This window comes from Polyergus mexicanus, unplaced genomic scaffold, assembly GCF_030449975.1.
Source record: "Polyergus mexicanus isolate NDT 795.1 unplaced genomic scaffold, iyPolMexi1.0 SCAF_5, whole genome shotgun sequence".
In the NCBI taxonomy this organism is placed as follows: domain Eukaryota; kingdom Metazoa; phylum Arthropoda; class Insecta; order Hymenoptera; family Formicidae; genus Polyergus; species Polyergus mexicanus.
The window spans coordinates 11,792,676-11,808,927 of NW_027223325.1; the positions used below are offsets into that span (position 1 = coordinate 11,792,676).

General features: G+C 30.3%; 4 protein-coding genes across 7 annotated transcripts in view; 2 read left to right on the forward strand and 2 right to left on the reverse strand.

The window, feature by feature from the left end:
- Positions 1-370: 370 nt before the first annotated feature.
- On the reverse strand, positions 371-2,799 carry LOC138933003 (odorant receptor 13a-like). Its single transcript, XM_070295396.1, has 9 exons — positions 2,466-2,799; positions 2,277-2,393; positions 1,923-2,040; positions 1,552-1,798; positions 1,306-1,440; positions 1,082-1,172; positions 782-915; positions 574-706; positions 371-497 (listed from the first exon to the last, which is right to left on the reverse strand). Exons 1-9 carry the CDS (start codon positions 2,604-2,606, stop codon positions 450-452), a joined length of 1,164 nt encoding a protein of 387 aa, XP_070151497.1. The 5' UTR covers positions 2,607-2,799; the 3' UTR covers positions 371-449.
- A 1,621-nt stretch (positions 2,800-4,420) lies between these two features.
- Positions 4,421-9,399, reverse strand: Klp3a (kinesin-like protein 3A). The gene is made up of 13 exons (XM_070296217.1): positions 9,233-9,399; positions 8,337-8,562; positions 7,823-8,258; positions 7,465-7,730; positions 6,947-7,387; positions 6,456-6,843; positions 6,030-6,396; positions 5,632-5,926; positions 5,438-5,565; positions 5,242-5,358; positions 4,990-5,154; positions 4,673-4,846; positions 4,421-4,599 (listed from the first exon to the last, which is right to left on the reverse strand). The coding sequence occupies exons 2-13, from the start codon at positions 8,560-8,562 to the stop codon at positions 4,546-4,548; spliced, it is 3,057 nt and encodes a 1,018-aa protein (XP_070152318.1). The 5' UTR covers positions 9,233-9,399; the 3' UTR covers positions 4,421-4,545.
- Positions 9,400-10,630: 1,231 nt separating this feature from the next.
- On the forward strand, positions 10,631-14,747 carry LOC138933067 (monocyte to macrophage differentiation factor 2). Of its 2 annotated transcripts, XM_070295535.1 has the most exons (5): positions 11,091-11,179; positions 11,934-12,130; positions 12,708-12,953; positions 13,049-13,301; positions 13,461-14,747. In XM_070295535.1, exons 3-5 carry the CDS (start codon positions 12,718-12,720, stop codon positions 13,710-13,712), a joined length of 741 nt encoding a protein of 246 aa, XP_070151636.1. In that variant the 5' UTR covers positions 11,091-11,179; positions 11,934-12,130; positions 12,708-12,717; the 3' UTR covers positions 13,713-14,747. The 2 variants fall into 2 exon arrangements, with proteins under 2 accessions (XP_070151635.1, XP_070151636.1); XM_070295534.1 differs by lacking the exon at positions 11,934-12,130 and having other exon boundaries at positions 10,631-11,179; positions 13,461-14,746.
- A 262-nt stretch (positions 14,748-15,009) lies between these two features.
- Positions 15,010-16,252, forward strand: part of LOC138933380 (katanin-interacting protein-like) — a 5,144-nt gene continuing 3,901 nt past the window's right edge. The window contains exons 1-4 of one of the 3 annotated variants that reach the window (XM_070296038.1): positions 15,010-15,720; positions 15,789-15,827; positions 15,918-16,034; positions 16,116-16,252. The exon at positions 16,116-16,252 is cut by the window's right edge and continues 369 nt beyond it. In XM_070296038.1, the coding sequence (XP_070152139.1) occupies positions 15,799-15,827; positions 15,918-16,034; positions 16,116-16,252 (283 nt within the window). In that variant the 5' untranslated portion in view covers positions 15,010-15,720; positions 15,789-15,798. Of the gene's footprint in view, positions 15,828-15,917; positions 16,035-16,115 lie in introns of all 3 variants that reach the window. The other 2 variants (XM_070296036.1, XM_070296039.1) reach the window with 2 other exon arrangements.

The following is a 16,252-nucleotide window of genomic DNA, read 5'->3' on the forward strand; positions in this document are numbered from 1 at the left end:
GTAAAAATTATCTGCGTGTCTCCGCGTATACAATAGCGTGACAGGTAGCTCCCGTACGAAAAATAATATAGTATATTTACAATGGAATATTATTTGTATATGTCCTCTTGACAGGAAATTTAACGTAGAGAAAGATAAAGCCTTTAATAAGCGTGTTGCGTTGTACAGTTCTCTTTAGATATAACATATTGATCGTCAAAATGCTTCATCTCTTTATTCTTGGAGCAACGCTGCTTATTTGAATTACCAAAAAATTAGATCTATATTTGAGTAATCATGGTAGAACTTTATAAACTATAAATATATATAAATTGTAAGATTATTATATGTAATGATTAACAGCAGTACATTATTGTAATTAAAATATTAAACACGTGTTTTTTTTCGACGGAATATTAATGTCATCACATAATTATCAAATAATAACATTAACGTGAGTTGTTATATTATTAAACGGATCCGAGTACCGTAAGGTATGACATTGAAGTTTGTAGAACCTTAGAAATAAAAGCAACCATTATCAAATTAAAGCAATGCCAAAATAACATTTACATACGATAATTCTCGTTTTACCGTGGTGAAGTTTTCCAAAGAGAAAATGTATATTTTGCCGGCGGTTAAAAAACACGGTTGAAGACTTTTCATCATCACTAATATGATTAGCTTTTGTAATTTTGTAGATGTTTTGTACCAAGAGCTGTTATATCTGTTTTAGAAATGTAGAAAATAATGTATACAAAATTCATGTTTTTTAGGTAAATCAGAAGCGGTTACTTTTTACATTTTGTCGCGCATCTGAAGACTGTGATCTATCAGTTTTTGTCCCTCGAAGCTAAGACAAAATAAATGGATCAATTGACCAAAGACATAGAATATGTATCTTATTGCTTCTAAAATATCATCCTGTTGCGTAATCTGTAAGCACATTATAAATATTATTATACGAATAGTATTTGGTACGTTTAAATGAAATATAGATTAAGTCTTTTATATGGAACAACGACTTTAGTTTCAATTAAAGATGCCTAATATTTTAATATTTTGCAGTTTGAGTATCATTTCATAATAAATAAAGATATACTTGTAGTAAGCTAACGCTCATTCCTATTGTTACTATCAACATTTGTATAGCGAAAGGCTTGGTAAATGTATCTTCAATAAGTTGCGCATACCTGTACGGTAAAAAAAAACATTAGATACTAATCGCGGGAATTTGTGACTTTGATCATTTGCAGTTATTATTTCTTTATCATTAAATGAACGCGTTACATTTCGTTTTATTGTTCAATGATGTTATGCACTTACTCTAGAGCTTCTCGGTGTGTATATACAAGAAACGCAACTCTTTTGTCATACTTTTCATCGATGTCCGATTCGTCCGCGTTTAAAGCAGTTTCTGTCTTTCCTTTATGATTATAAAATAAATGTTCGTAACGAAATCTGTAAACAGATTATATATGATCTTGTTAGATTTTAAAAATAAATTATAAAGATATTTTTCCACGTAACTTTCTTAATTATATTGTAAATATATTATTTTCTTTCTCTAACCCGGTTATAGCGAACATGCTGCAAACATGCTCAACATAAGTCACGAACATGCAGTCATGGGCGATTACACCAGTCACGATTATTTCCCAGGCTATGATGGAGTGCCAGTAGATTTGAAAGAAATATTCTCTAATGTCCACAAAATAGTATCCTTTATACGGCGGTAGTACGGGACGGGATTCATTCAGAGGCAATATAATATCAAGTATATATGGTACAAGAGACATTGACATAAACACAAATACCGCTATAAAAACATATACTGCAATGTACGATGTAAGATTTAAAAAAAAAAAAGAGATATCGTGGAGCATAAATCTCTGATTCAAATATATAATACGACAGATTAAATATTTTATTAAAATCCTCACCTGTATATATTAAAGAAAATCGTCTACTATTTTCAGCATACGATTTCATAATTTCATATTCGTCAGCAGTTTCTAATGTCTTCCAATCGTAAAACAAATGTTGGGTGAGGTCTTTAATCTGTATAGTAAGGGATAAATAATAAATATTTATTAGAATAAAGGATTAATAATACATTTTTTTTTCTCACGATTTGATAAAAATGCTCAAAAAATAAGAGAAAAATATATTTACAAAATATTTTTTATATAAATTTTTTTTCTATCCAACTCTTTTTGCAACTTCTAAGGTTGAGCAGATTTGGGTACATAATCGCATAACATATAAATATATGATGACAATATATGAAAACGTACTGTACGATTGTTTAATTGGAATGTATATATTTTTAGCATAACTACAATTGATAGTAGATACGCTGTCATTGCCTCATAAGTGCATTGCACTTTCTTACACATAAATTGGTACGCTATCTGAAAATATTTTCGTTTACAAGATTTTTGTAATAATTCTTTTTTGTCGGCAATTACATTACATTAATTTACCTGCGGGACAAATATAGTTAATAATATCATAGTTAGTAATGTAACACGAAATATTCTTGTTTTTGGTTTCAGATACGGCCATATACCGGTGAGTGACGCTATTTTATATACAATGTTGTAATGACTACAAATAATTTCCATAATACATTCAAAGAAACACAATATCTTTGATAGCGCTATTCCGACCAACTTCAACCTTTCATACAGTTTGGTTCTTTATCTTCTGATAGCAGGAACAAATTAAAACTATCGCACACATTGTCGTCTATAGTAAAACTGCTATTAAGAAACTGCTACTAAATAACAGTTTTATACATCAAGTTCTTGAAAAACAATTTCGTGCGTGTATTACATTATTGAAGAATTGTCATGTGGTTCTTACGATTGGAAATAGCACTTATTGCTTTGACACATTAAGTACTATATAGAGACCAGTCAAGTTTACTGTCGAGCGGATCGTGTTCCCTCCGGAAAAAATATATTGATCAGAAAAAAATGATATGATAAAATTAGTATTTCCTATATTGGCAATGCATAGCAGATCATTATTTGATGCGTGATTTACACTTTTTACGAAATCGTTTTCAAGTAAGAGGATTTAGAAGTTTCTTGGCTAGATAATAATTTTGGCTTTTCTTCACTCTGTATAAAGATGGAACTAGTGTTAGAATAATAATTGTTGTCCAACAAATGTAATCGCGTATTCGCGCGACCTTGAATATTCCAAATTAGACTCCTTATCGCAAATTCTCGCATTGTTACTATAATATTCGCCAGATGCTAAATAATTGCCGTACATTTCTACATGTTTTTTACCTAAATATGCATTTAATCCGCAAAAATTGTCTCTTTTGTACGGTGTTTCGCATTTACAACTGCAGAACAATGTTCTTGTTTGTTTAACTTCTCCGGTTTTTTTTATGTATTTGGCAGTGATTTGTTCGTAAACGTTTGTAATTTAATATTATTGTCGATATCGTAAAGATCACTTAAGCATGCAACGGATTGTATTTCTATAAATATTAAAACAAAGTATTAAAAGTAGATATATATACATATCATTATATAATTTATATGAATATTTTAATTATTAAAATATATATAATTAATATTTCAGGAAAAATATCAGAACTTTTTTTTTGTCCGGTGCGGGAGAGGAAAATGTCTACGCATAACCCGAGATCAAGGCTGCGTTCGAGAATGTCACCCATGTGCATGGAGCGTCTTCTATCTTTGTTATTTACTGAAAATTGAACAAAGATAGAACGAGGCTCGTGCACACGAGTGATATTTTCGAACGCGACCCAGCCCAGAAGTTATATGGGGTTTAAATTTTGAACCCATTACCCCCCCCCCCCCTCGTGGTAGCGCACGACTTCCAATATGCCGACCTACTTTGAGCTTTTAAGGCCGTATTACATTACGGGTTGCGGACTGGATTGCAGTTGGAATTACGATTGATAGCTGCGGATTGACCAATCGGAGCAAAGCAGCTTGCTGGCTGATTGATTAATCCGCAACTACAACCGTAACCGAGCCCGCAATCCGTGGTGTAATACGGCCTTTACGTCCTTTCTTCATAACACATGAGCGTTATATACAGGATGTCCGGTAAAGATTATGCCGACGCTCGTGAGCGAGTAGAGCACAGTAAACTGAACAGAAAAGTCCTGTAAGATTTTTTTCTATAACGCTTAATAAATGAGTTGGATGGCTCACCGACGTGCGTCCGGCTAAAAGTCGGCGCTGATTGACCTGACTTTACTCAATAATAACTCCTTTATTAAATATAATGTTATAGGTTATTTTCTGTTCAGTTTATTGTGCTCTACCCGCTCATAAGCGTTGGCACAATCTTTACCGGATACCCTGTATATACATGTATCCCGCTCCTTCTATCTCCCCACCTTCTACCCCTATCGCTATTTCCGACTCTCCAACTTTCTTTTTTCTTAATTTTTATTTTTTTGTCCATAATATAAAAAATTATATACAATATTTAAATTAAACGCACTCTCTATTAGATAAATGTACATATACTTCTCACGATTATAAAAAGAAATAATTATTATTCTTTTTTCTAATCGGATGTTGATTCGTTTTCCACGATATCCGAAAACAATGTAGTACGCAACTGAAAAGAAAAAAAATAATATATACATATACATTAGCTAATACTAATATATTGTATGTGCAGAGCAACTTACGTTTTCTTTATCTTTATTTTGACATTGTTTCGGATTACAATTACAATTGTTGCATGTAACATTATTTTTGCGGCATGTGCATACCCGTGTAGAACATTTTGTTTTACATGCACATTTTATTTCATTAGGCTCTATTTTAAAAGTCAATCGTTGAACTGAGAGTTTGGATTTATTCTAAACAATAAAACACATACCGTTTAAAGATTTAATAATCTCTTGCATGATTATATAATCTTAGTCTTGACAATAAAAAGAGTTTTCAAAATATCATGAGATATTTATACTAGCAATTGTAATTAAAAATGTTGCATTATTACCTGTAACTTTTGTATGCGATTATAAAGCGGCGTGCTCTTCCAATCAGGATCTTTGTTAACATCGTCTTCTATTGTTAAACTATCATCGATTTCTATTGGTATTGTTCTTTCTTTCTTGGACCATGATCTCTTTTTTTCATTACTAGAATTATTCTCGGTCAAAATCTAAAACACATATTAACAATAAAAATAATCTTATTTCTTAATAAAATACAAAATAAAAGTTTGAAAATTATTTTTTTGTTTAATTACCTGTTTTATTGAACCTTCGATATCACTGGAAGATGTACTTTGTGAAGATGTAAATTTGCTCTCTTTTTCCAGTTTTTTATATTTTTCTAATTGTGTTTCCAAATTCTGATATTTTTCCTAAAACATCAATTATATATATATTTCAGTAAAATATATCATTCGTATAAAATTATATAATATATATATATATACCTACTTTTAATTCATTATACTCATAACATTGTTGCTTTCTGTCTTGTGTAGTTATATCAAATAACGTTTCAAATGCCATCTTGGCATCCGCTATTGTATGTATCATATTCCACCAGGTATTTTTTCTAGTTTCTAAAAAAAACCACATTAAATGGAAGACCGCGCATTTTACCTAATTAAATAGTCTTTGTATTTTACCTTGATCTGATTCGAGAATTTTTTGTTGCAGATCTGCAATTTGTGCGTTACGCAGCTCTATAAATTCGGTGATAGTTGCAAAGTCCTCTTCGTTCGAATCGTCATTTTTTTTTAATTGCTCTAATTGATGCACCAAGGAAGCTCTATCTTGCATCAGTTTCTCAAGAGAGTAGTTCGCTTCTATGGTGGCTATTAACACTTCGAATTCCTGAGTTGTCCATGTTTTTACATCATCTTTGCTGTTGGCTTTCTTTTCTTGTCGCTGCATCGCTTTTTTCTGCATCTCCAATGCACCCTGTATATATATAAATTACTTAAATATTTTACAATAATACAAAAACGTTAAAAAGTATCCGAGCAAGGTAAATTCCTTACAAAGTATTATCATAGAAAAATACCTTTAATCTTTTGTTAACTGCAAAAGCTTCTTCCATTTTTCTCTTGAAGACATTCTCCTGTTTATTATGTTGCATTTTCATGCGTACCATTTCACAAGTACGCTTACGATCTTGCGCTTTCAATCTATTAATTTCCTTTTCTTTAGATTGCTTCCACTTTGTAAAATTATTCGCATCAATACGCATTTGCCTGATAAGCTTAACTCGAGTCTCTTTTAGCAATTGTATCTCATTGGAAAGAGTTTTGACCCTTTGATCCTGTTTTTCCTTTATCTTGATTATTTTGTTTTGTTCCATGCACTTACGCGTTAGTTCCGTTATTTTTTTTTCTAATTCTTGCACTTTTTTACGACGTGTTTCAGCTAATCTGTATAAAGAGTACCCATAAAGTAAAACTTCATTAATTATTATTTTTTAATTACTTACTTAGAACTGACGTTGTGCGCATGTACTGCTTGTAACTGTTCTTCTTTTTCCACATGTAGCCGTTTAAGTTCTTGTTCCATTTCTGCAACATTCTTCCGGCTCTCTGCTGCTTGCTGTGTAGCATTCTTTACAAGTTCAGATACAAGACTTTCTTTCAGCGCTAGCTCCTTATTAAGATTTTGAACTTCGATATTTCGTTCCGCTTGCCGCAACGTATGTTCTTCTTCTTTTTTATCAAAATAATCTAAACTGTCTTCAATATTATTCAATTCTTCTATCTGCTCTGTACGTTCTGCATTTTCTTCCATATGCATCACACAGTTTTTAGAATTAGATATTTCATGATTAATAAGTTCTTCAGATGCTTTTCTTTCATTATTTTGGATATCTGTGTGGATGAAATAAGAATCAAATTAAAGATTACAAAAGTTATATATGAGAAAGATTATTTAAAACGGTTTATATAATATTTACATAAAAAAAATACTTGCCCAACATTTTTTCATATATTGTTTTTAATATATTATATCTTTCGTTGCTAATTTCAGGACAATCATTAAGATCTTGTAAAATTTGATTAAATTCATCCAATAATGTTGCCATGGAAGATCTGATCTTTTCTCGGGCTTGTTCAGCCATCTCCGCTCGTTCGTGCATGACAACGATTTCTCCTAAATTTAAATTTAGCTTCTCTGTCATATCTCTAAATTTTTGCTGCAATGTACTATATTTTTCTTCGAGTTCTTCATGTTCCTTCGGACACGTTATGCCGAGTTCTTGATTTATAAGAGCTAGTCGCAATTCCTGAACTATTTTGTTCAATCGATTTATCTCAGCTATCTTCGAATCTTGATTTACGATCGGTTTATTTTTTATTTTACGTGCGCGATCCGCATATCTCAATGTACTAAGCGTTTCGTCCAAGTTATAATCTGTGTGTACATATAGATTTATTATTAATGAGCAATATATGTTAAAATGAGATATAACTATATATATGAATATTTACCAGCAGGACTGACACAGGCAATCATAAGAGTCATGGAATTACCACCTAGAGAATCCTGTAATAATCTTGTTAATTTACTGTCTCTATATCCGATGTATGTTCCAGGAGCACCATCACCGAGTTGGGAAATCACATTGCCTAGAGCTAATAATCCCTTATTTATATTAACACCTTCCTTGAACCGTTCTCCTGTGGCTTGAGTCTTTTTACTACGTTCCGAGCCTGCTAAATCAACTAGGTGAAATTTTGCAACTGTTGCAGTATTTCTGTGTAAAGAAAGAGAGATTTTTATTTTCACAAATTTAACAACATAAGATAACAAAATAATGCAATAAAAAATGACAAGTATAGAACTCACGGATCATTTTTCTTTTGTTGGTGTATGCATATTGTAAATATTGCGTGACTACGACTACTATGTGCATTCATGGCAGTCGCGCCAGTTATACGACCCATAGCACCCTGAGTCAAACATTTTAGTGTCTCTTGAGCATTTATAACTTGTTTTTCAGTAATGCCAACAATTTTTATACTTTTCCCATCTTCCCTAATATCTACAATGGACTGGCTTCTCTGCTTATCAGATAACAGATCATACAGTTGTTCTTGATATAGTTCCATGAACGACACAGTTACTTTAAAACTCCAATCTTCCTTCAATTCGATTCTTTCAAATATGTCATGACTAACTCTCGGTATTATACCTTTCTCTCCCATTCCTACATAGTTGGTGCCCATAGAATGAGTTTTACCACTTCCGGTTTGTCCATAAGCCAATACTGTTACATTATAGCCTGATAAAGATATAATTTATTTATAATATAATAAAAATATATATCTTCAAATTATAAAAAATATATAGAAATATTTACCTTGAAAAACATTATCTATCAATCGTTTAACAGCTATATTATAAAAATCTTCCTGTTCAACATCAGGCGGAAAAACATAATTATATGTAAATGCCTTATCAGTATTACATATGTGAATTTGTGGTACTCCAGGAACAACATTCAAACACATTTGACATCCTTTTTCAATTTCTTTCTTTACTAATGGACGGATGCGTAGAGCAACACAAACGGTATCGTCACACATCTAAAAAAATATTACACACATATTCAGTTTATCAAGAGTATAAGACAATAATATTAAATAAGATAATTTTTATCATTATTTGATATATTTGTATTCTTTCTCGGTTTGTCAAAATAATTTAAGCATAAATAATTGTATGTTTATAAATAGTATTTATATTTTACCAGTCAACATTAAATAATCAAAGACAGTTTTAAATTATTTTGATGAAGAAAGAACATTTATCTTCACTATAATAGTCCAGCAAACGCAAATGAGTCTCACTGCTTAATAGAATTTATTTGCATCTAAGAATCTTTGTATGTCAGTGCGTAATTTTTAATGTCTCTAATATGAAAAGCATATATCTGTACATCTACAGGTTTATACATTTTATCATAAAGTAAAATATATCAATAAAAAAACAAAGAAAGATATAAAGGAAGAATCTTTTTCACAATGTAGAAAAATATTATTAAATATTTCTAGAAGTAAAAGAAATGCATGTTTCAATTAAATTAGAAGAATGGAAAATAAAGAATTTTTATTTTAGCCTTTTTAAAATAGGGGGAAATATTCTTGAGAGTCTTAAGATTTTAAAAGTGACTCTACCGTTTTTATCGTTACTTAGATGCAGTATATTAAAACGTCTATTTTTTGTGATATCGCTAAAAGAACTATTTGTACTTACTTTTAATACAATTTCTCAGAGAATTTTACAATTTATAAAAATATATTTTAAAGAAATCTTATAGCGCAAGAATATGTACAAAGAACGAGGCTTTCTTATTGTTCTGGACGGTTGGTGGACACAGATAGCAGAGAGCAGAGAGCAGAGAGACGTTAAATTTCAACCGATTTGAAATTTATCCAGCAGTGAAGAAGGGATGGTAGCTAAGGAAACAATTGGCTGCGTTCAGCCATAGACATATGAAAATGGCTGTGTTCAGCAGAAAAAGCAGCTTTGCAACTGTGTAAAATTCTTTAATATGATTGGTTGTTGCCCTTAGTTCCTGCCGGATCTATATGTATAAACCAATTATATTATGCGACGTCTACAAAAGTATGAGAAGAATACTCGACTGTGATTGGTCAATTTCTTAAGGCTTAGGGCTTAAAATCTCTATTGTAGACGCTAGGACATCTTAAGATTGTGCTTAAGACGGTCTTAAATATAAGAACTGATTATGAATACCGGCCTTAGTGTTTTTGATTGAACGGATTTTGATCGACCCAAAAATTGATTAATGATCATTGCGTTGTCTTTGTCAATAAAAGACTTTAATTCATAGTAAAATAGTGATTAATTGATCTGAAATGAATCAAAATCCGTTCACTTGAAAACATTATATGTTGATTTAGTGATTCTGATTGGCCAATTAGAACAGAGATCTTTGCCGTTATCATTCTGATTGGTCGTTTCGAATCGTCCAATCGGAATGTAGAAATCTTGACACTTTTGATCCTAATTGGTTAATCAAACGATTCGAAGATTTTCGACAAGTCGAATGCATCTCTAGTACTGTATTTAAATTCATGCATTCGAATTGAAGGTTATGTCTTAGACGATCGAATTTATTTTATTATGAAAAAAAAATTGATTTTGACCACTATTTCATTCAATATTCTAGTGAAGAAATTCAATATTCTAATTCTAATGAAGTTTCAATTCTAGTGAAGAAAAGATAGAGACACTTTCGACGATCAATTATGTGATACTTTAACAGAATTTTAAATTGAAAAATAAGAAACATTTTAGTGTAGATGATTACTTTGATAAACTTTGTTCTTGTTACAAAATATGTTTATATATCTGTCATTCGATTTACAATTTTCAGTAATGCTAGCACTATATTCGGCGTATTATTTTATCGACTAATTGCAAATTATAATATCTCTATTACATCTTTTATTATATCGCGGAGATATGCATGATTGAATTAAAATCGCATATGATTACAAAATGAGACAGTCTAGTAATGAAAATTGACAACAGTGGCTCTGATAGCTCTGTAACATGATATATATATATATATATATATATATATATATATATATATATATATATATAAGTATTGCGCAAGCGCGATTAAAATGTCGAACATGCCGTACTGACATATGTGATATATGTATATAAATGGATGTGGAATTAGACTTTGACCATTTGACTGAACTGACAGCGACGACGGGACGATTAAACTGGTTCTCGACAAGCATACGCGTGGAGAGAGAAAGTGTGCGCGATTGCATTTTCGCGAGGCCGACACGTTTCAGATTTGTTTGGCGGCTTATTCAGGGCAGCTGAACACGACGAAACGAGTCCGGTTCCTCGACATCTCGCGAAAAAAAAGTAAAACAAAAGTATTGTGACAGTGTGTGTTCTCCTACTTATAGAAATATACATATTATCCGATGTCGAACGTAATAAATCATTACGAATCGATCAGTATGCGATGGAAGATGATCTTCGCCGTCATTAACTCCACTATCCAAGAAATTTGAGTACCTGTCAGGATATCGAATTCCCCCTGCTCTCGACTCAAATTTTTCGTCAACCTGACATCATGGATGGTGCCTGCCTTCATCAGTTCATCACGGCCCCCCTTAAAAATTTCCTGCACCTACAACGAATCAGAGAGTAAGGCGCGAGAGAGAAAATCTAGCGATATTTTATATATATATATATATATATATAATATAATTTTATAATTGAGCCAATAATTTTTGGCAAGTGTAGTAACTTTCCAATTTTGAAATGTCATAAATTCTAACGGGATATATATAAAAAATAAATATAGAGTGTGTATATGTGTTGATTTTTACATAGCTTTTGAAATGTGGGTTTAATTTTTTTTTTTTTTTTTTTTTAATGAAAAAAGTCTTATTCGTCGCTTATTGGCTTGGCTCGTTATCTTACTTAATTCCGTTGATTATTCTATTTCTGTTCTCATTATAGTTTTTTGCATTTTTGCAAATCATTTTGGACATTTGGCATGTAGCATCTTATCATGTACAAAATAATTTATATTTATGCATGAAATGATAATTAATTATTTGACAGCAAATTTTAATATTCTGCTTCTCATTTATAAAAAAATTGAGTAATGTATATTAACAATATATAGTTATTAATATTAATTGTAGCTATGTGTGCTTATAATTAGTAAATGATAATTGATGAATATATAATATATCATAGGCATGTCCTGCCATATGTAACTAAAAATTGAATTCTTTTATATAGATGTGAGCATAAAATAATCATAACAAATTATATTTTATAATGCATTAAAGAGAAAATCCCCTGTATTACATACTTTATTATATATTAGACAATTTTATATTGTATTTAGACCTCCCTTTAATTTTGCAATTATGTGTTCTTTCTTAAGCTTAAAAGAAACTAAAAGTCATGCATGCATGCATTGGGTTTGAAATCTTTAATGGAATGCACCAGCACTGCTTATAGAAGATCAGTATTCTTAAGCAACAAACTCTATGGATCATCCTACCAACATGGGCATACAGAAAAATATATTGGATTATTATTTTGGAATAGCTTTCTTCTTCAAATTAATTAAGCAAGCAGGTATTGTTGGTTGATATAATGACTTGGGTATAGTGTAGTATGCTTTTTCTAAAGATATGCATGCACTTTGATATAATCTTAATATGGACTTTTTTTAAAATAAGCTTTATGTTAAGAATTGTGCAACTATTTTATCTTTAAATTGCTACTGGTATTGTATAATCTAAAACTGTATAATATGATAAGTATATTAGAGAGAAAATCTTCCTTAATTTCATTATCTGCTTTATATGGATTTAACTAAACTTGCCATAATCCATTAATCTTCTTATATCTTATATAAGAACTTCTTATGTTCCATGATTCTTTATATAACAATCTCCCACTATATTTTAACAGATAAAATATATAGAAAAAGTTTTTCTCTTACAGAATGTGTTATTAATTTTGATGTTATAAATATTATATTTTATTAAATATGTATATAATGTTATTGTGTACAATGTTTATAGTTAAAGCTTCATTATTACTAATTTTTCAAATTTTTGTACAATAGTCAGCTTTATAAGGCACAATCGGATACAATAAAAAAAAAGAATTATAGATCAAAGAATAAAACATGTAAATATATTTACAGAATAAAATGGATGAATCCAAGAGCATGCACGAATGCGGCATATATTCCTACTCCTATAGAACATGTAGCAAATGTGGCAACTCATGGAATATGGGTTGTGCCATCAGTGATTGGTGGTATCGAGCTTATACGGCGTTCGACGACATGGGCCCAACTTGTGTCCGCATGTGTATATGGCACTTCCTTAATTCTTGTCTTTGTAGTGTCAACCTTTTTTCATAGCGTACATTACTGCAATCATAATAGGTATGATTATTTTTGTTTTTCTTTTCAGTAACTTCTAATTCTTTAATCATTATAGATATAGATATATTGATATATTGACACGCATAACGTTTCAGACAATTGAAGGATGCGTTACATCGCTGTGATCGTGCTATGATATATATCTTCATAGCAGCCAGTTATTTTCCATGGTTAAACATTGAACACTTCTCAGATGATGAGCTTTTATTTGCGATGCGATACGTTGTCTGGATCATGGCTATAATTGGCATCCTTTACCAACAAATCTTCCATGAGAAATACAAGATGCTTGAAACTATTTTCTATGTAGTTATGGGTATCGGACCTAGTGTTGCAATCCTTAATGTTGTAAGTAAAGCGTTTGAATTATCTTTAAATTGAATTTCGTTTCAGGTAACGGGAAATATCTTTTATTCGCGCAAACGTTATTTTGATTAACTCCGTTTAATAATATTTTTTAATAATTATTGGGATAATTTTCTCACCTATATAATATTATCTTTACAGTATAATTATTACAATATTACGGAATTAAAACTGGGCGGACTGATATATGTACTTGGCTTAGTATTTTTCAAATCGGATGGTCGTATACCTTGCGCGCATGCAATCTGGCATCTTTTCGTGGCCGCAGCGGCTGGATTTCATTATTACGCGATCCTAAGCCACGTATTTCCTGAGACAGGTTTGACAAATATTCCTGGAGCATCCAGCAATATGCCGCCGTTAAACATGCTAAAGTCTCATATAGAGTTATAGGAATTGTGTACTATTTTCTACAATATTTCTTCCAAATGCTAAAAATTCTAAAGAGCGTTCTACCAATTCCAGGGATAAACCCTATACATATTCTGATAGAGAAATGTGTTTTTTATTTCTATTCATTTGGAGAAGTTTTTTTGATAAAGATAAATTGATTTCATAATCGTGATTCTTATATCTGTACTAGACAGCCGAGTTTTCACGATTATTCCAAATGTCAGTAAACAAAAATCGTGCAATGTGTAAAATAATATATATTAATATATTTATATTTAACAAAAGAAAAAATGATGAATTAAAAAGTTAAGTACCTGATGGCCACACATGTATTATAGATGTTTAAAAAAAAAATAGTCATTAACAAAGATATTAATGTATAATTCAGTTACTATGTTATTTGCATTACAAGTTTGAATACAGTGAATATTGTGTCTTTCATATAATTTAGTATGCTAATCTTGAAACCATTTATGAATGCCAAATTATTATATAAAAAGAAAGATATTTATCGAATCTGTATTATACATTAAAAATAATACTAATATTATTTTTAAATTCTCTGTTTTGTTCTATATACACTGAGTTTTATAAAAGTCTACATTAGGATTTACAAAATATAGACACTAAGTATTAACTTAGTCGTGAATGGAAACCTACCTTGACTGAATATGCAATCTGTTTGCTTTCTACCAGAAGTGTCAATCGTCTTTATGTTTACAGATATATTGTGCCAAAATTAAAGTTTGTGACTATCCAACAGGTTTCCAACACATCCATTATAGATATATATAGATACAATATAACTGTATTTATATTGTTACTGTATGGTTCAATCTTTATATATATATATATAAAAAGACAGAATATTACTTGAATTACAGTAATTTCGCAAGTATTTTGATGTGTAATTATGAAGAAGAAGAAATATTCTATACATAATTACAATTATCAAACATTTCATACATAAAACATATTATTTTGTACAATAATGGCCTTAATTATATTATTACTTGATATTATTATGAGAATATTTATATTACATGAAGTTTGATCTGTTATTACTGATTTGTATATTAATAATTATATTCTTAGCAATTGTTATAACAAATGTAACAATTGTGTACATATTATAAAATATATTTATATCATTAATAATTTATTTATAGTACATTCATGTATCTCTACAATTTGATATAATAATATAATTTGATTTGTATTTACTTATTTATATAGTAATTATATATTAAAATTAAATATGCATTACATACTCATATGTATGTATATATAGCATATATATAACATATGTACAGTATTGACATTGTAAAGCATTGTTAAGAATGCTTTTATAAGAATATTAATTGTAATAGGACTTGCGATATACATGTATATCATGATATTGTAAGAAACAAAGTACAAAGTGATTAGTTATGAGTTTATTCACACTATCTATTTTTTGTCCTTGTAATTTTGCAGTGGACCAAAATATTGTAGAATAATATACAGAGTAAAACATATAGCATTGCTGTCATTGATATGCTTTCTTGATATGAGTATGTATTTCTCATAACAATGAAAAATAAAGAATTATATATTGGCGAAGAAAATTGTTTATCATTCTGCAAAACAGACATGTTATCGGTACAGAAACGATAACGGGCTCTCATTAGTCATTAATAGCTTAAAAATTGCGTGTAGGCACGTCAACACCCCCGAAGGGTTTCCATGGTAATAATAGCAAACAAAACGAGAAAGAATAACCGACAATGGATATTTCTGAGATCGGTCATTATCGTTAAACTGGTTAAACACTTTGGGATCTCCATACAATAACGTAATCATGAAAATTATTACGCGCTCGTGCTTTTTTTCGCAACGTAAAAAAGATTACAACTCTGACAAATTTTTAATGAAGTAATAGAGCTTACGCGAGCGATCCATTTTGTGCCATAGTCATAATAAAGGATTTGGATCGCATTGCATGCGGCGGCATAGCATCAGTGATAAAGTAAGAAAATAAAATATGGATAATGTTACGTATGATAAGACCAAAACGATTTTATCCTTGCCCGATAGCACAATTGAAATGCCATCGTGGTTGCTGGAAATGACTGAGTATGTATAATATTCATATACGTACATATAATAGCGATTTTTCTTTTTTAAGAATAAACTGCATTTTGTTAATATTATCCTTTGTATCAGCAATATAGGAAAAATAAATGTAGATAACGATGCCAAATCACTACAAATGGAAGCATTTTTGATTGATGATCAATATTATTTTAAAAATTCTTTTCTTGAAAAGGAAACTGATGATACGTAAGTTTTGTGTATATCTTGTATTTTTCTTAGAAGATATAAAACAATAAAAAAAGTGATACTTTGTTTCAATATTTATAGGAATACAAAATCCAACGCATGCTTAAGTGATCTTTATGATGTCGATGACAATATTAAATTACAAACGTCTGCGAGCAAATCACTGCCGAATACACCAAAAAACGGAAAAATTAAACAAACAAGAACACGCGCCTGTT